This window comes from Poecile atricapillus, chromosome 2 (assembly GCF_030490865.1).
Source record: "Poecile atricapillus isolate bPoeAtr1 chromosome 2, bPoeAtr1.hap1, whole genome shotgun sequence".
NCBI lineage: Eukaryota > Metazoa > Chordata > Aves > Passeriformes > Paridae > Poecile > Poecile atricapillus.
Genome location: NC_081250.1, coordinates 68,487,570 through 68,506,914, shown reverse-complemented (window position 1 = coordinate 68,506,914; position 19,345 = coordinate 68,487,570). Strand labels below are relative to the sequence as shown.

At 38.7% G+C, this 19,345-nt stretch overlaps 1 protein-coding gene across 1 annotated transcript in view; it reads left to right on the top strand.

The window, feature by feature from the left end:
* The first annotated feature begins 4,304 nt into the window (after positions 1-4,304).
* The window catches only part of EXOC2 (exocyst complex component 2), a 125,769-nt gene continuing 110,728 nt past the window's right edge, over positions 4,305-19,345 (top strand). The window contains exons 1-2 of the mRNA XM_058832779.1: positions 4,305-4,444; positions 18,145-18,300. Of these exons, the coding sequence (XP_058688762.1) occupies positions 18,183-18,300 (118 nt within the window). The 5' untranslated portion in view covers positions 4,305-4,444; positions 18,145-18,182. The remainder of the gene's footprint in view (positions 4,445-18,144; positions 18,301-19,345) is intronic.

Sequence of the window (19,345 nt, the reverse complement as noted above, 5' to 3'; positions counted from 1 at the left end):
TATCAACAGGGGAGATGTATTGAAACAGGTTTCTCAAGGGTCTATCCTGTACCTGATACTCCTCATAAAATATCCAAAGAATGGAGTAGAAACTAAGCTTGATATATTTGAAGAGGACATGAAGAAGAGAACGGATGAAAGAGTGTTAGAGAACAGAATTAGAATTCAGAGGGAATTTGTCAAACTGGTTATGAGGGTTTTTTTTTAAAGAAAAACACAGAAGATGGTATTCAATAGGTGCAATAGACATAGCATCATCAGTTCCCCAGATACAGGATGGGGAAAAGTAAACAGGATTATAGTTGCCTGGAAAAAATATAGAGTAGAGTGAGTCACAGGCTAAGCACGAGTCACCACTGTTATGCTCTTGTAAAAAGGAAAATGCCATACAAATGGGGTAGGAACAGGAAAACAGCCTGCAAAATAGGCAAAGCAATTATTTTTCTCTGCTACCCCATGGTACAGCTTAAATTTTAGTGTTTGGGGGTTGTTTCTTTCAAGTTTTTCACCTGAATTGTGCTTGCTGTGAGGAATTGTGTTTTCCAGAATGATCACTGGGTGTCCAGAGAAGAGTGCAGAGGAGTTCAAGCTTGATTACCAGTCCAGAAAACAATAATTATCAGGATATTAATGTGACTGTTTGGAATAATGAGGCAAAGAATATACTGGGCCTTTAAATATGGAAAAGACTGCTACAGGGAGGAAGCAAAGAATCTGTTCTCCAGGCCAGTAAAGACAGACCTTTCACTAATGGACAGAAATTGCAGTAGGGGATATATTCAGAGCATACATTAGAAAATAAGGCCTCTAGTGATAAGGGCAGAGAAACACTGGGAAAGATTGCCTGAGGAGATGGCAAAAGCACCATACTGGGAAGCCTTTAAGAACAAGATTGAAAAAACAGTTATGTTACAACAAAAGAGTAGTTGATCCTGTCTTGAGGCAAGAAAAAGAACTAGAAAGGGTGATTGCTTAAGGTCATTTTCAACCTTATGCTTCTTAGCATTTTTCTGTTCCTCAGATTTCCCTGGTTATAATATTCATCTCACAAATTTAAACAGGAGTAGGAGGAGGTCTGGTCTGGGTGTCCGTATGTCAAAAAAAATTTCGGCAGTAGTTATAAGCTTTAAGGTATTCAGAAAGCAGCTCTGGAAAGGCACTTATGCAGTACAGAATCAAAGTTAATCCATACAGTTTGTCAAGAGAAGGTGAAGGAGTAAATCTGCTGCATTTCACAAACATCTTCAAAAGGAACATATTTCTGTTAACAAGAAGCAGGCTTGCAATGGACAGATACTGCAGCTAGATGAATTTACCTTTTCAAACAGCATTTATATTTCCATCAAGTTTTTTTTACACATTAAGGTAGTGTGCTACATGTTAGCATAACCACTGAAAAATCTTCAAAAGTGCAATGATGGATTTGCCATTTCTTCAAAATAAATAAATAACAAATTTTATTCTTTGAAATAAAATGAAGATGCCTTTTTAAAAAACAGCTACAGAAAGACCTTGGTGTGGGAATGGCTGGAGGAAATTCTACAGCTTTCAATATTCAGGTTAGACAAGATGATCACAATAATCTCTCTGGCTTTCAAATCTGTTTACCCAGCTTTGTAGAGAGATGTAATGTTTACAGATCACTGTCAGATCTGCATAAATGGATTAGAAAAAGGCACGAATGAGCAATTACTCTTGTGACCTCTATGAGGTGTAACACTTACTATTTACCAGGTCATTACATTACAAATTGTCACTTCTTTCCTCAGTTTTAGCTGCAAAGATTAATCTCTTTAACAGCATCTGGAGTTCCATAGAGTAATATATTTATAGTAATATATTTATATTAGCAGCATTATATATGACAGCAAATATATACTATATATTATGGTATATACATCATAAGTTATATATACATGACAGATATATATATATATATTTTAACCACACTAGTTTTCTTCCTTTTGTCCCAAAGAGATATGTGGGGTAGTGTTTCTTTTCTCCAGAGGGTCACATCTGCAGTCAGTCACTGTCAGCTTTGATCTGGAGTCACTGAAGGGGTAGGTGATGGTCACTAAACATCAGCTGGGGAAACCACCCACAGCAGATTCAACAGAGTGCACCACACAGGAAGTTCTGCATTGACAGTATTATCCAGGGCCCTATAGATCATAAGATTCCCAGATACTGCTTGTGGAAATAGGAGGATTTGCCTGTGTGGATGCCACTGAATAAAGTACATATCCCTTTTATAAGGCTTCTGCTCTTGCAGAGCTCAGCCTGGTTGTGCTGTTCTGAAAAATTCCCAAGGACCATGATCTGCATAAAAACACTGCTGAGCAGCATTTTAGAAACAGCAGCCCAAAATCTCTAACGGCTAGGTGACATTTTCACAAGCAAAAGATCTGTCAGCTTGTCCTCACTTAGGAGGTTAACACTGGGGAGGTCGACTCTTTTCAAGCTCAGGTTCCCTCTTCTTAATGATTCACTTATTGAGGGTCTTTTCACTCAGGTGAATATTTAATCAAACCAGCGACTGAACTGCAGTTTGGCACTGAAACTTATCACTTGAACTAAATCTTAACTCATGGTTGTTTATTACAAAACCTTCTGGGTACACAGTTCCCTTTATGGACTCCTACAAAAGTCAATGGGCTTTTTGGGCACAGGTATCCTCTCTCAGAGGACACTGGGCTGGGACCCAGGTATGCAGGATGCTAGGTGGGGCCTTCTGAATCCACCAAACCTCTCAAAGAGCAGTTTTCTTTGGCACATCTGATGGCAGGCATTCAACCAGAAAATTAAAACAAGCTGTCATGGAGGAAAAATATAATTTTGAAATAGGTGGCAAGTGGTTGCACTTTTTTTTAATCTGAAAACAACTTTTCTTCAAGAACTGAGGAGCTCATTTTCTGAACTAGATCTCAGCAGAAAATTGCAGTAACTAGTTACAACTTTAGAAATAATTATAGAAAAGATAGGTACCATCTGCTTTTGTTTTTCCCCAAAAAGATACTGTGTAATGTTTTATACAGTAATGTCCAGAGAAGAGAAAAGAGTCAGAAAAGTATTGCTTATTCATGGTATGACATATTCTAGTCTACAAATTTAACCTGAGCAGCTTTAACTTATGAGAAAAAGTTAGGAAATTTGTGGCGTTTAGCCATAGTGCTTTTTATAGTGCTTTAAGGTTTTATGCAAGGTAATTTCTTTTCCCATTAATGCCCTGCTTTGGGCTGGGTTGGCAAAAATGAGGAATGGATTCTTCCTCTCTGTTTTTCTTCCCCTCTCATTGTGTTTCCTCCCCTTCCCAGTAAGATTTTGTCTGAATTTGGCTTTTGCAACCCAATATCAAACAATACCAGCAAAAAAGTGAAAAAGGAAATCTCCCGATTCTTTCTATAAGGAAAAGAACTTGTGTTCAGAGTCCCCCGCAAGCAGCCAACAGGTTTGGAAAGAAACATTTTTACTGGTTTATCGCTAAAGGACGGATTTATTTCACCTCGGGCTGACAGCATTGCTTGCTCGGGTACTTGTGTCTGGGCTTTTGCCCACCACCTGTCCTTCTCCACCTCCCCTCACAGAATCACAGAATGGTTGGGGTTGGAAGGCACCTCTGGAGATCATCCTAGCCCCCTGCCAAGGCATGGTCACCTGGAGCAGGTGACACAGGAGTATTTGTATTTGAGCAGGTGTATTTGGAATGTCTCCAGAGAGGGAGACTCCATCACCTCCCTGGGCAGCCTCCTCACACCCCATGTTGGGAGTCCCAACTCTACTGCTGGGTGAGTTTCTGCCTAGAGGGACAGTGTTTGGGAGTGGTTTCATCATCATCTATTACTGTTCACAGAATCACAGAATCTGCAGAGCTGGAAGGGACCCACAATGATCACTGAGTCCAACTCCTGCCCATGCACAGCATCGTTCCCAGAGTCACACCATGTGCCTCAGAGCATTGTCCAAATGCTTCTTGAGCTCTGTCAGGCTGGTGCTGTGACCACTTCCCTGGGGAATCTGTTCCAGTGCCCAACCACCCTCTGGGGGAAGAACCTTCTCCTGATTCTCAACCTAAACCTCCCCTGGCACAACTTCAGGCCGCTCCTTCGGGTCCTGTCACTTTCTCCTTGCCGTATTCAAAACTGTTATAATTAAGTTTGTATTTTTTTTTACCTTGCTCCTCATCCACGACGGGAACCAAGTCCCGGACTTTCCCCGGACGCCTTCAGAGCCCAACCTTGGGAGAGAGGGAGGGAGGAAGAAGGAAGGGGGCGGGGCCTGCTGGAGGGGCGGGGCTCGGGGCAAGGCGGCCTCCCCCGCCCGCCTGGCTGGCTCGGCGCTCCCTCGATGTGCTCGGGCGGCGGCTGGCGGCGCCTGCCGGCGGCGGGCGCGGGGCGCTGCCGGGAGCGGGGCGGCCGCAGGTGCCGGATGCGAGCGGCGGCGGGCGGTGAGTGACCGGCCCCGGCCCCCGCCCCGGCCCCCGCCGGGCGCTGCGGGGCAGCTCCGGCCCTTCCCCCCCCTCCTCCCGCCTCCCCGGGGCGGAGGCCGTCCCCCTCCCTTTGGTCTCCCCCCGACTTCAGCTCCCCGGGCGGGGTCGAACGTCGCGTCCCCGCCCCGGCCCCGTGGGGACGGAGCTGTCGGCGATGGCTCTCGGGGCTCAGGGGCCGTCTCCCCCAGCGGTGACTTCCCGGCTGCTGCAGCTCTTCCTGGTCCACAGCCCCCTGCCAGGAGACGGGGCACTGCCGGCAGGGCGGGGGGTTCCTGCCGCCTGCGGCACACGGTGTCCTGCCGGGCGATGCTCCCGTGCGAGGTCGGGCCCGGGCCGGGGAGCCCTTCCCAGCGCTGGTGGCGCCGTCCTTGCGAGGCAGGGACCGGCAGCGGCAGCTCCGTGGCCTTTGCCTCTGTCTCACATGTGAGACCGGGGCCTGGGGGAGTGCCGGCGCCCGCTGGGCTGCAAGGACTGGGGCCAGAGCTGTGTGCCAGGTCCCAGAGTCAATTAGGCTGGAAAAGTCTTGTGACATCCTCCAGTCCGACCCATGTGAAATGGTGGGGTCGTTCGGCTCAATGAAGTGTGGGTGTGCTGGGTGGGGGATGGAGGAAATAAGCTGGGTAGAGAGGTGAGTCAAAGCTGGTTACTTGCAGGACTTGCTGAAAAACTGGTTACTCCCAGCACTGATTTTATTTTTTTAAAGATTTTTTTAAGGGTGTTTTTTTTTGTGTTTTGTTTCTTTTTTTCTTAGTTTTTAGGGTTTTTTTCTTTTTAACTTTGCATTTAGTTGTGCCATCAGTTCTCAGATACAGCTTCTCAAAATGACTGGGTACCTAGGCAACTGCAATAAGAAAGTAACAGGGTGAGGAACGTGGAAGGAATTGAAATAACATGCTTTTTGAGAGATGGTTGTTTTCATTCATATCTGTCTGGAGATATTACACTTTTCTGAGACTTAGATTTATTTTTTTGAACTTCCTACCCAGTTCTACTTTTCTGCCTCATATGGACTGCCTTGCAGTCCAGAAGTGTCCATGAGCTTGGTGACCAAACATCTTTCCTCCTTGCCTCTTCAATATTGTAATTAGGAACTGAAAATGATCTCTTAGCAAGGTGTAGATGAAATTTGGGATGATGTTTCCAAAAGGGAGTTTCCCATTCTGCCCAGTCTTACTGTTTTTTAAAATGGTCTTCCTTCTGCAATTTCCTCGCTTATTGCAGGTCAAAAGCTCTGAGTCAAAAGCCAGTAAAATATTACGCCATCCTAGCTCTGACAGGACATCAGATTAAATCTAAACTCCAAATATTCATTATTTAAAATGTAGTTAAAATCATAATCTTACTTCAGTTTTCCAGGTTTTCTGATCCTTCTTATAACAAGTAAACAGTCTCTTTTCTCCTTTAGTGATTTCTCTGCATTTCATTGCTATAATTTGTTTTTTGTTTTTGCTTTTGATAATTTGGTTTTGCTTATGATAAAATTATCAGAACAATTGAAGGACTATACATAAACAAACTTGTGTCTTAGAAAAACAGGTCTGTTTTCTTCCTTTACATTTTTCTCACCTAAAGAAGGAATGCTCTTTAATTCTTACTTCCCTTTTTTTATTGTATTTTATCACAGCCTCCACTGACCCAACAAGAGGCATGTCTTGTTGTAGATTTTTTTCCTATGGATAGCTTAGTTTACAGTTCTTGTAGTTTATGCCCACTCCTTGGACAACAGTGTTTTTACTTAGATGGGATTTCTGTTGTCTGCAACATCATTTAAAACAGATGCGCTTATTTTTATAATAATGGGTGGACTTATCTTGGTGAAAATTATTTTTTGTAAGTTGCAACTTATTATTATAAGTTGTAATGGTAAGGGTGGTTTTCTTTATGGAAAACATATTTTAGGATGTGTCAGAGGTGAAGCAATTTAATTAAAAGATTGTTATCCATCAAACTTTTGTTGGCTTTTTAAAAAGTACAAAGTTGTATTTTTCTGGTCTTCATTCAATAAATGAAAATGTTTTTACACACTTGATAGTTGTTCTTTTTTTTTTTAATGCTCTAACTGTTTCTTCATATTTTAGAGCTAAGTAGCAGTCTAGGTTAATAAAATTCCAAATGGATTTTAAAAAAAAATTAGAGTTCTAAGTCACAAATAGTAAAAAGAAAATCTAAAATTGTAGGATTTCTTGTGAGAGTGAGCAAGGGTTTTATGCTAGCTGTTGAGTGAATTTGAGGCAAAACTGGGCAGTAAAGACATTAAAATCTGTAATTCACCAGTTTTTTTTCCTGAGGTCGTATTAGAAAGAAACTATATCCACTGATACAGTCCATTCTTTATTATGCTGCTCTTCCCAGAGAAGCTGGACTAAAGCAAAATAAGTAGGTTGACTAGAAAGGCAGAGGCCGCTGACCTGTTTTATTAATCAAAACTTTCAGATGTGTTATGTTAAACCATACTCAGTTTCTTTCAATGCAGTGGTATGTTTAGCTGTAAATTCAGTAATTATTAATCACTGTACTTGAAATTAAATATCAGTTTTGAGTTATTTTAGTTCTGTTTATTCTGTGTTTTTCGGCTTTCCAACTTCACTTTAAAAAAAAAACAACCAACCAAGAATGAAAAGAAAAAAGTGTTTATCTCAATAGGATGGTGACAGAAGACTGAATATAAAAGGTGTTCTTAAAACACAAATTCTGACAACTATGGAAAATATCCATGAAATAATATACAGTTAGTTTTGTACACCAGGACAGAAGCTTGTGAAGCACATACAGACACTACCTTCAAGTATTTTGAATGCTTGTAGGTCACTCTTTATTTATGCAAACAGGCAAAGAAAACCTTCTGCAGGAAAAGTCAGAAATACTTCATTTTATAGTCATGGACTGGAAAATAGTACTCAGAAGACTGTAGATGTTAAAATGAATTTATTTTCTATGTGAGTTTTTCAGACTGAGTGGATCCCACTGTTATACTTGAAGCCAGCTGAAAGTTCAAAATCCAAAAACAGCTGAATTAGTATCTTTTAGCAGAAGTCAGATGTTAGCTCTTCAGCTTAACTTTGACCTTCTGTCTTGGACCACCTACATTCTGTAAATCTGGACTGTGCAACATTGTCTTTCAAATTACTTTTCCCAGGGGAGAAATATGGTGTTTGGTAATGGAGGGAATCTTGTTTGTAAAGGTGCTTGGAGGATGAAGGATGATGAGACAGCACATGCACAGCGCAGTCACGTCAGATTCCTGTTTCATCTTTTGTGCTGAACATGAAAGCAAAGGTCTGTGTTTACAGCTTGCAAAGTATGAATTCAAAAATCTGTCTGATAAAAATTTTTGTACTTTACCCTGAAAATTACTTTAGGGAATTTCAATCAGCATTTGAGTTCAAAAGCACATGGATTATTCTCCTGTGTCAAAAGCTATGAGAAGGGAAGGACAGCAGGGAGAAAAAAATCATTTTTGTGAGATCCTGGAGCAAAAAAAACTCTCAAAACCCCCTTGAAGCAACTTCAAAAAAAAACAAACCAAGTAATGACAGAAATACCAGCAAATAATTATTAATTGTGTGATTGGCACGTTACAGGCTTTGCATAGGGAAGGGTAAGATATGTATTTAGCATTTTAAACAACACCAGGACATGCACGTCACTCCTCGAGAAATTCCTCGTGATTGTACTTTTTGTATTATTCTGTATTTAGTGCTTTTTCTCCAAAAAGATCTTGGTCTGTGTAGCCTTTCTTGACTACCGACGTTATTAATGTGCAGAAAGTATGTTAAGGATTTTCATTAGAAAATACTGTTATTATGCCTGGTGATGAGTGTGAATGCCAGTGTTTCCTTTCTAATTTTGTTTGCTTTGTTTTTAAGGAAAACAAAGTTTCTGAGACACCAAGTCCTTAATGGGTCTGGTTTTCCCTTGACCTTAACGGAACTGCAGATTCCCAGATTTTCAGTTTTATTCTCAAAGCTTAGGCTATATTGTGCAGAAACCAGTGGGGTCTCTGGCAGTGTAAAAGTGTCTGTGGATCAGATTACAGTATAAATCAAGGATTTTTAGGTATATTTAGACATGGGGTTTTTTTCCTTTGACACTGTTGATAACCCAAAAGCGATGTACCCCGTATTTGGAAGTTCATCAAAAAGCTTGCATTAGTTAAAGATTTAGGCTATGCTAAGTAAAAGTTCCTTTTTAAATAGCCACACTTTTGTTGAGGGCAAATTAAAATGGTTTTTTTTTTAGGTACTTATAAAATGTCTCAATTAAAAAAGGAATTAGTTTCAGTTTTCTGTTCAAGAGTTCCGTGAGTCTTGTGACATTTCGAATCTCAGAGTGGTTTTAACAGGTGTACCTTGCTTCTTTTTGGAAAACAGCACATTAGATTTTTTTGCAAAAAATTAAGTAGCTACATATATAGCAGATGAGTTCTTCGCATGCTTCCTTTGCAGAGAAGGCGGGGGAGATTGTGTTTCTCACTAGACAACCTCACTACTCTTGTAAGCATGATCGCTCCATACAGGAGATGGGAGGCAGACGGGTGAAAATGAAGGCTTGTAAGGCGAAGACAGGCTTTTGTTAGAAAAGTATCTGTGCACACAGTCTGTCAGGGAGGTACTCGAGTGTGTGTTGGACCATGTGAGTTAAGAAAAACGCTGTAGTATATGGCTTGAGTACTTCTCTGAGCAAAGGCCAGAAAGAGGTGTTGGGGAGAGAACATGAAAAATACAAGAATCTCACTAACGCAAGTGTATGTCTTACCTTTTAAAGATTTTTGAAACAAAAGGAACTGCCAAAATAGTCACACAGTAAGTGTTAGTGTTGCAGTCCTACCTACAAGCATCCAAGTTCAAGCTTCAACCATGTGAACTATATAATTACAGTGGTTATATAGTGTTTTTATAAAAAATATTGTGTATAGTTACAGGGCTTAGAAAAAAAATCTGTGGTGTCTTGTTTCTTTTTTCTAGAAAAAAAAATTCAGCCCTTTGGGATTCATTTAGTTTATTTTTCTGAACTTCTGGATCGTTCTGAATGCATTTGCATAAACATATTTAAAAGATTTTTATGCTTGAAGTATTGTTTTTGAATTTCTGCCTGTGAATAACATAAGATCGAGGGATAATGAAGCATTAAGACTTTTTACCATTTTCCTATTAAATGAGGTATCATAACTTTAGAACAAAAGAGGGATGGATGGCTTACCTAGAGGAGAGTAGGATAATGACTTCTGGATGAAGCAAACATTGCAGAATGGAGGTAGAGGCAGATGTAGGAAGATGTACTTTGTGAGAATTTAGAAATTAATGAGAGATTTATAGCCATCTGTGATATAGTTTTGTATAAAGCAGAGTTGACTTTTTTATATATATGTCTATGTATAGATGTTTAGGACATTTCTTTGCAATGTTGCTATATTATAGTGGTGTGTCACACAGTAAATATAGAAGCTTTTAACAAGTAGATGAATTAATTTCTGGGGAGTTGCAATGAAATTTGTAAGAGCAGTAGCGGAATTTTTGGGGAGAAACATCTGTGTTCAAACTTTCTTTAATTATATTTTCTTCTATGCTGTTACCCTTTTCTAGGCAAGCCAGCATGACCAAAATAGACATCCAGAAAGCTTAAATTGGTTTGACTTAAGTCTTGGTAATAAATAGGTGCTGTTACATTGAATATATCAGCAAAAGTGTTCATTCAAGAACTGGTATAAACCAGCATATTGATCTAATTAATAAATTGGGGGAATAAATTATTTTCAGTGTGAAGTTACAGAACTTTGAAGCTAACCTTTTTTAAAATGTATTTGGTAAGGTGAAATATTTTTTTTAAATTTTTTTCTCAAGGTTTTCACAAACACAAATATATTCATCCTAGTTTATAAGGCTGTTACTGACATTTGGATTATTGTAGTTTTGATCGTTTTGTTTAATAGTGGCACTTGGAAATTGTCATTGTCACTTAGGTAAAAAGATTTTGAACTGAGGTGAAAATGTGACTGTGGTTCTGGGCTGTCCAGATGTGTATGTATTAAATTAAATTTGTGTGCTGGTGAGCTTGATGGGCGAGGTATGTGTGTTCATGGTAGCAGAGCAGAGGGAAGGAAATCTTTTTTTAAAGTAGACTCACTGAAATAGATTTTATGAGTCTTCAAACATTTTATTCCGCTTTCTCTGTTTGAACAGGTGACATAATTGGCAGATGAAATGGTTTCTGAGCTAAAAGAAACAAAGAACTCCCCCCCCATTTTAAAAGTCTCTGTTCATCTGTATTATAGGCTATTGTTGGTTTTAATCTATTTTTAGTGTTTTGCTATTTTTGCTCCTTGCTGATGATGAGTTACAAACTCAGTGTTATATATTGGCTCATTAACTTCCTCCAGGTTGTTTATGGTATACAATGCTAATGAACAAAACTACATTTTACGGTGTAAGGTTTTTGGAGAAAATTCAGCGCTTTGATGTCATCTGTGTGGTTGATTGTTCTTTGTGGCGAATATCTCTCCCCTCTCCAAATAAATAACATCTCAGAACTGATGTAAAAATAGATCGATATATAGATATTTTTCACACTGTAACTGACAGGATGCTGTCATAGAAAATGTTCAAGGAAATGGATTTATACTAGTCTAGATTTTTTTTTTTCTGACATGTGATAGATAGAAGGTTAATTGATGTTAAATGGATGCTTTGTTAGCCCTTCATCAGCTACTAAACTAGTACAGGAGGAGTGCAAATCATTACTACAAAAGGCCAAGGCCAGTATGTTTTCTTAGTGAGCTTTATAGGTCTTTTTTCTTATCCCTTCCTTCTTTCCCTCCTTCCCAACCACACAAAACATAACCAGCTGTAATGATAGGAGGAGAGAGCAAGCAGCTTTTCTAAACACACACACACTCTCGCACTCCGGCCCCCCTCTTTCCTCCTCATACCTCAGCAGAGTGACAGCTTCTCGATGTTGCGTGCGAGTGAGTTCAGCTGGTGCTGTGTGGTCTGGGTGTGTGGTCTCCAGCTCAACCGAGAGGCTGCTAACAGGGTGGATGAGAGAGAGCAACGCTGTTTACTTTAATTTATTTCGGATGCCGGAACTGTGCCCGGAGTTTCTCCCGAGCCGGGTTCCACCGTCAGCGGTGTCAATCCCTCCTCGCAGCTGCAGCCCAGGCTGCGGCGGGCGCTGAACTCCTCTGCCGAGGGCTCTCCCAGCATCTGCCCCGGGCCCAAACCTTTTCATCCCTTGTGACTCAGAAATGTTAATGGCATCGCTGAGTGCTGTGATTATTTTACTTTCACTCTGTCAAGATACATCGCCATGAAGATGTACCTTGCTGGGTTAAGGAAAGCGGGACGTCTTGATGCTGAAGATGCTGAAGGGAATCTGCAAAGACGTCTGAAAGCAAAACTGCTGTACTCGTTCCTTGTCCACCCTAAAACTAAAATGTCCAGTGTGCCCTTTGTGGCTGATTGGAATATTCAGGAGCCTTTTGAAAAAGCACAGGGTATCATATTATGTCATTTAATACTCCAGGTCTTTTCTTTTCTGTTGTTTGCCCTCTCTGTCACAAAACTTGCACATTTTCCCAAATTGGAACTGATTTTTGGCATGTAATGTTGTAGGTTAACATGTTTGTCAGTGTTAATATTGGCTTGAATCAACATGCCGGATATGACAGGGCAGGACAAATGAGGCTTTGTTTTTTCTGTGTGACAGTGAAATTACCCACTTTTTTATGTTTGTTCATCTTTTCATTATAAGTAGCTTAGTGGTGTTATGAAGAGTTTCTTTCCCCCTAAATGTAAGATTCGTGAGCGCTTCTTGTTTAAATTGACAAGTCTTCTTTTATTATTTAAATAAACATGCATAGATTCTTAATATCACTTGGAATTTCAGCATTGTTTAGCTTATTCACTTCCCAGTCTTTTCTGGCAGGCTTGCAGGAATGGACTTTATATTATTAATGCAGTGTTGAAGGCTGTGGCAATTCTAGGGCACTGAAGATCTCCAGAGGGGTTAATAAATGTCAGTTATTTTCACAGTGCAACTTTTTGGATGCTTTTAATTCTTGGTTTATGTAGATTGTCTGTCTGAATTTATATTGTTGGGAAGATAAAGCATAGAAAAGGTTGTAATAGTGTTTTTCATCGTTTTGTAATGGTTTTAAATACAGACATCTAGAAAACATTTTGCTTTGTCATTCTTCTTGGGGTCATTTGCTGTGTCCCTTCACTGACTTTGTCATGGTGTGTTGTACTCACTCAGGTTTTCTAGTGAAAACAAATTACTAGATTTATGTACTAGAAGCACAAGTTTGTGTAGTTTAAGGTTAAAAGGCCATCACCTACATTCTGGAATCTGAGTATTTATTGCTTGTTTAAAAAGACGTGTCATAAATCTTTTCATTTGGGAATCATTTAATGCTGTGATGTTAGTGTAACTCACCTATTGCTTTCAGGTTGGTTTTCTTGTAATAGATATTACAAGAGTTTTTTTTCAGTAAACAGCAATATCTGAGGCATACTGGGATTTGCACACGGGTGATACTTTAATGTTCCTGCCTCAACATTTTTTAAATTGTATTCTGTCACATATGTGATTAAGAACAAATAAATACCTGATACCTGAAGGTTTAAATGCTTGCTTGTAACTTAGACTTTCTCAATGATGACAAATTGGGTTTTTCTTCCCTCCCTTCTTGAAAGTTTTGAGTCCCTTTGCTAGATGACCATGGCACTTGCATTGACCTTGAGTCTGCTTTCCTCCAAGAGGATCTTTTTAGTTCAGTGTCTGTGACAAAGTATTACTGAAAACTTTAATTAAACTGTATTTTCAGCCACTGGAACCATCTTGCTATTTTATTTTAGAAGTCAGAAACTCTGTTTTGAAACACTTCAGCTGCTAATTTTTCCCCACAGTTGAAATTTGTAAGGTGGCAGCACATTGGTACTCATCTTCCAAAGTTCTGTACTTTCAAGATGTTTGTAGTTTCCCTTTGAGATTTTAAATTAACAGCCAATTTAATATCCTTCAATCCTGAACTTTGGTTGTTCATGTATTTCATATTTTGGTGGTACTTCCAGGGTGTAGTAAAATGTAGAAAGTAGAACTTTGCTTTACAGAATAGGTATGGTAGCTATTACCATTTTACTTTGGGTTTCTTCTCTGTTTGACATTGAAAGCTGAATGAGGAAACCTATGTAAGAACTCTCATTTCAAGCCAACTTTAAACTGCCTTACAAAACTGGAAAAAAAAAACAAAAACAAATAGACTTGTGCTTTCCCTTATGCTGGGCCATATTTCATTGCTTCATTATTTATTTTATAGTGGGTTTTCTTAGGATAATGATGGAAGATGTCTTCTCTTTAGCAAGCTTTTAATGCTCAGAATTGTCTGGATTTTTTTTTATTTTTAACCAAACCTTTGAGAGGACAGTTTATTTGAGAAACTGGTGTAAAGACAAAGATTATGTTTATGAAAGACATTTTTCAAGGGGAATTTGTAGTAGATGGTCTTTGCAGACGTTTTTTAACTCCTTGTGCTTTTATGACAAAAATTATGACGGAATAATAGAATAGTATGGGCAAGATCATGGAAGCAGTCAACCAGATATCCACATTAAATTGTTGGAGATACTGTGAGGAAATTAAGTTGAAAAAAAAGGGGTGGAGAGAAACAAAGAGGGAGAGAGAGCTCTGCTAATGTAGAAGATTGTCCATTATAAAAAACAGTCTTGTTGAAACCCCTTCAGTGAGCCTGGCTCTGAGAGGAAAGATCTTGTATAGAAAACTGTCTTTCTGCAATCTCTCCTTGTCTGCATGAGAATGAGTCTTCCAGGAAGAGGTCTGTTTTAAAAAAAACAGTATTCTATGTTTAATACATATTTTGTAAAGAATAGATTTTATCTTTAGGGAAATGTACCGAATTGCAACAAAAGCTTGGAATTAGGTGGTTGTCGTGTTTTGTGAAATGAAAAAGTAATTTTTTATCAGATTTGCCTTAAATATTTTTTAAAGAAATTTAGGAATTTGCCACAGCAGTATAGTGGCTAGACTTCCCACTAAGCATCTCAGTCCTGTTAGCTATTGACATCTGTCCTAAGAAGGAGAGGAAATATTGCAAATGAATTGAAGGCTCCCAAGCATTTGCTTGATATTTATAATAATGACATATTACAAATAGTTCCACTCTTTGAAATAAATGAAAACAGTTGGTTTTTAAAAATAATAATAATAGAGCATCTCAGTCCTGTAGTCCTTGGAAATGTGTTGAGATTTACTGTGGTATTCTCATTCCAGTGAGGTATTTTAAAGCAATTCTGCAGTAAGTATGGAAATACTTTAGAAGAAATACTAGATCTCAGGAGGCTCAGCATTTTTATTACATTTATTTAGCTCATCATGAAGGGGGATCTAGTGCCAATTTCTGAAATCCAGAAAAAGATCTTGTAATATTACTTTTGAGTTTTAGTATTGAAACAAACCAATTACCTGTGTGCCTGGTTATTTTGAAAGCAACAATAGCTGCGATGCAAGGGAACTGTAACATTTGGGAGGGAGGTCAACCAAATAATACCACACAAATAATACCACAGTAGCTTCTATTTTATTTGTGTTTCTTGAGGTTAGTTTCCATATTACCTGATGTTCCTGAAGATGCCTTTTTTTTTTTCCCCACATCAGTGTTACTGATTAATATTCCACATAAATACTTACAAAAAATTGCTCCAAAATAAAAGAGATGCTTTATAGTGACTAACTCGTATCTAAACATATGTTGCTTCCTGCAGAGGGTGGTTGTGTGCATGGGAGGACATAGCACCACTTACATAACACCTTTACAGCTGTTGTGTATCCTTGAGCTCTGCTGAGGATCTGTGAGAAAAGCTGCAAAGACTACACAGATAAAATTATGAGGAATACATGCAGTTTGTTCTCCTCCCTCTTGGTAAAATTAGGGACCTGATTCTTCTCTAGCATTATATTTCTATTGTGCTGCCCACTGTTTTGTTAGGCAGTGTTGTGGTGGTGGAGTTTTGAATGTAGCACAGGTGAGAGGAAGGCTGGGCAAGCCAGGATTAAGGATGTTGACAGAAGACAAGGTCTATAATTTTCACCTATGGTGAGTAAGTGAATCAATAGTTGTGCAGATGATGTATCTGGGCAAGAAGGCTTGGAGTAGGGAATGTGAGGGAAGAGGAATTACCAAGGTGTCTGAATTTGAAAGAAGGTAATATCCTGAAAATAGTAATATCCTTTTCCCTCCCTGCTTGAATTTATGGATAAAAAGTCAAAGAGACAATTGACAGGGGAGGGGCAGAAACAGTTTGTTTGCAAGATGAGGACCTGGCCTCAGTTTTGAAGTGAAGCAGGGACTGTCTCTGTGTGAGGGAGGATGAGGAGAAGCCAGTTCAGTGAAAGAAGTAAGAGTAGGGCACTAGCAGAGCACAGCCTTCTCTTCCATAGCTGGAGATGACTGTCAGGTGATTTCTTTGTAATCTGATTATGGAGTTCTTTTCTTCAGTGCTGTACTACCCTTATAGCCTGCATTTGTTTACTACTTGCTTCTCCAGCCTCAGGTTGGGTTCATGTAAAATGTTCCATTATTTTACATATTAGACTATTAGGAGCACCTATATAATGCTATGTAACTTAATTCCTTTGTCAACAGTTGGTTGTTCTCAAAAAAGCAGAGGAACCAATGTTTTATTAAATACATTATGTAGTTTTTAATGCCAAGAAATATTATGGGGTTTTCCAGGTAAAGATACAAAGCCAAACTAGATACACATTTTGCGTGTTATTATGGGCCCTGTCCAGCCTTCCTTCATATGCTGGACTTGGGTAACATACTGCAGCTTACTATGTTCTTCCTTGTTCAACATGAATTTACATTTCTTATTAATTGCACACTGTTCAGTCTGAGAAGTTCTCTGAAGATATTAATACTTCTATTGTGTTCAGGGTATCTAAACGCCTTTTCTATGTTAAAGAATTTGTTTTCAAAAATAGCTTTTCAAATGAGTGATAGCATTCCTATTTTAAATATGCAAAACCAAGAAAAAAGACTTGTAGAATTGAGGTGGTTAACTAGGACCTCAATATTCCAGAGCATTGTGCAGTATTCCCAATATTCAGGATGCATTTCACACTGACTTCAGGTGTGGCTGTGGGCTCTGAAGTTGGATCAGAGTTCAGAGTTTTTTTTTATAGGTAGGTGCTATGAACCTATGGTATGGACAGACAGACAGGAGATCCTGTTTTGAAGGCAATATTTGATTACTTTTAGCATGAGCTCTTCCTCCCAGTTCCCGCCTTGTCTGTTTCCATCTTGGTTTTCAATGTGTGTTCCAACTTCAGAATGTGAAGAAAGAAACCAGTCAGTGGGAGCTTCTTTGATTCTGATGTCAGATCTAAATACTACCACTGAAAAATGTATCTACCAATGAAAAATGTGGGGAGGCTGTGTTGAGGCATGGGGTATGTCAGTACAATGAAGGTATTTTGTATATGCAGAATCAGCTGAAACAAGTAGTATGTCTTAACTGCAGGAAATTGGAAACTGCAGTTCTGCCGCCATTTATTGCTAGAGATGATTTAGAGAGTTTCTGTGTTTCATGGATTTGACCATTTGCAAATAAAAGTAAAAAATACATTTTGATTCAAAAAACAATAGCTAAGAGGAGCCTTATGAAGCTTGGCTTGTGTTCCACATCGTTTTTACCAACCTGAACTTCCAAAATTGTTTGCACTAAAGTGTTGTGTATGTGTAACTGAGGTTTTGGAATGGTGATGGTATTTATTAAGTGTTGTAATTCAGCTTATACTTATCTCATATATATACTCATCTTCTTATAGCTGTTTATAGCTGCTGAGCTACACAGAGGAAACTGCTAATAAAAAATAGGAATTTGTGATCAGTTTCATAGTAAACTAAAGGTAGACTACTTTACATGGGTACTGTATTTGTGTTTCAGCTACAGAGCTTAATAATGACAGAGCTAATTAAACTGGTCTGAGTTGACTCAGTTTCAGGCACAAGGGAATACTCTTCTGGAAGTGTTTCTTCAATAATTTTATGTACTTTTTTTTTTTTTTGATATGTTGGGGTATTGTTTGTTTTGTGGATGATCTCTGCTAGTGCAGTGTTTGCAAGTCATGTTGTAATTTTCTCAGTACATGTTAACATTGATGCTTTACACAAATAAGTGCCGAGGGCTTCCTCACATGGGACTTTCTATGTCAGTAAGTCTTATTTTGATGGAGGAGTTACTCAAATATGTAATCATAGTCTATTACTTATCTTAGATTAACAGTTCTGAACTTTCTGAGGAATACAATAATAACTTTCAAATAGTGGTTGGAATAGACTCATTTGAATTCTGACATAAGTAATTTGAAGTCTGTGTATACATCTTCATTAAGCATTCAGAAGGTTTAATATTTTTCTGAATACACTTTTTCTTTCTTTCAGAAAGCAATATTTAATTTTTTTAGAAGTGCAAAGAAGGTATAATTTTTCTTTATTGTTTTATTACTGTGTGACAAAAAAGACTTTCAGAATGGTGTTCCATATTTACATTTCCCTACCATTTTAGAAGAACAGGTTGAAATGGTTTTAGTATTTTTTATATAATTAGTGGGGTTTTAATTTATTATTTCTTGATGAACAGATAAAAGCAGCTCAGATTGCAGTAACTGAACAGTCATCATGTCTCGAGCACGACAGCCCCCACTTGTAACTGGTATCTCTCCCAATGAAGGCATCTCATGGACGAAAGTGACAATTAGAGGAGAAAATTTGGGGACTGGACCTACAGACCTCATAGGTAAGTTGAAAAAACACCCTCTTGGTACTGCAGAAGGTAACATTTTGGATATGATTAGAGATACATTTTTTGCATGATAGAATCTGTGCTGGATGTTATGAGGAATGCCCTTTACACAAATATGTACTTGAATCCATAAATACAGGGGGGCTGCCCAAAGTGTAACTAATCAGACTGACTGTACCTTTTTAGATGAACCCTTAATCTGACTCAGCATCCTGTGCTGAACGTGAAAACAAAAAGTGGATGTTTTTTGCCTTGTACTAGAAGAGAGTAGACGTAATGAGATGCTCCTTTGTTACCTTCTCAGGAACTGAGAATTTCCACATTGGAATTTTCATGTCAGAAGTGTTTTCAGTGTATTCAGAAAGTCACTGGGGATTCCTATGCCTTGAATTAAAGTAATTTTGTGTATCTGTAGCAGTTACGACAAAGCAGGTTCAGTGATTTAGCTACACAGTATGTGAAGAACCCTTTTCATTGCTGTTTTGATTTTTAACATGGTAATTTCATTAGGAATCATCATAGCTCTTGTTCTGAAGGAGGGAACAAGATCATTTCACTGATTCTTCTTTTCAGAGACCTTGTTCATTACTGCTCTGTTGCTTCCTTTTCAGGCTGAAATGTCTTAGCTTATTTAAATTTTCTGCACGTAACATTGGCCTTTCTTCTTGCTCTTCAGCGAATCTCTTTTAGTTTCGCTGCCAGTTGTGGGTGACACATCTTGGTTGTGTGTGGTGTTCAGGATGTGAATGCCCTGTGGCATTACACTGTACTTTCACTTTTGTTTTGTATTTCAGCCGTAGAGTTCTGTTTTCTGTATAACACCTACTGGGAATCAAACTACTGTTTTTGTTGTTCTGCCTGCTATAGTTCCATGATTAAATGCATGAGAATTAGTAGTCAGTTTCAGAATTTAAGGTTTTGCCTGTGTGCATCTTGTCTTTGTTCAGTGAATTTCAGCTGTTGTGTTACAATATCTACATTATAGTGTATCACTCTGTCTAATAAGCTCTGGATTGCATTTTTCTGGGGTTTATGGTCT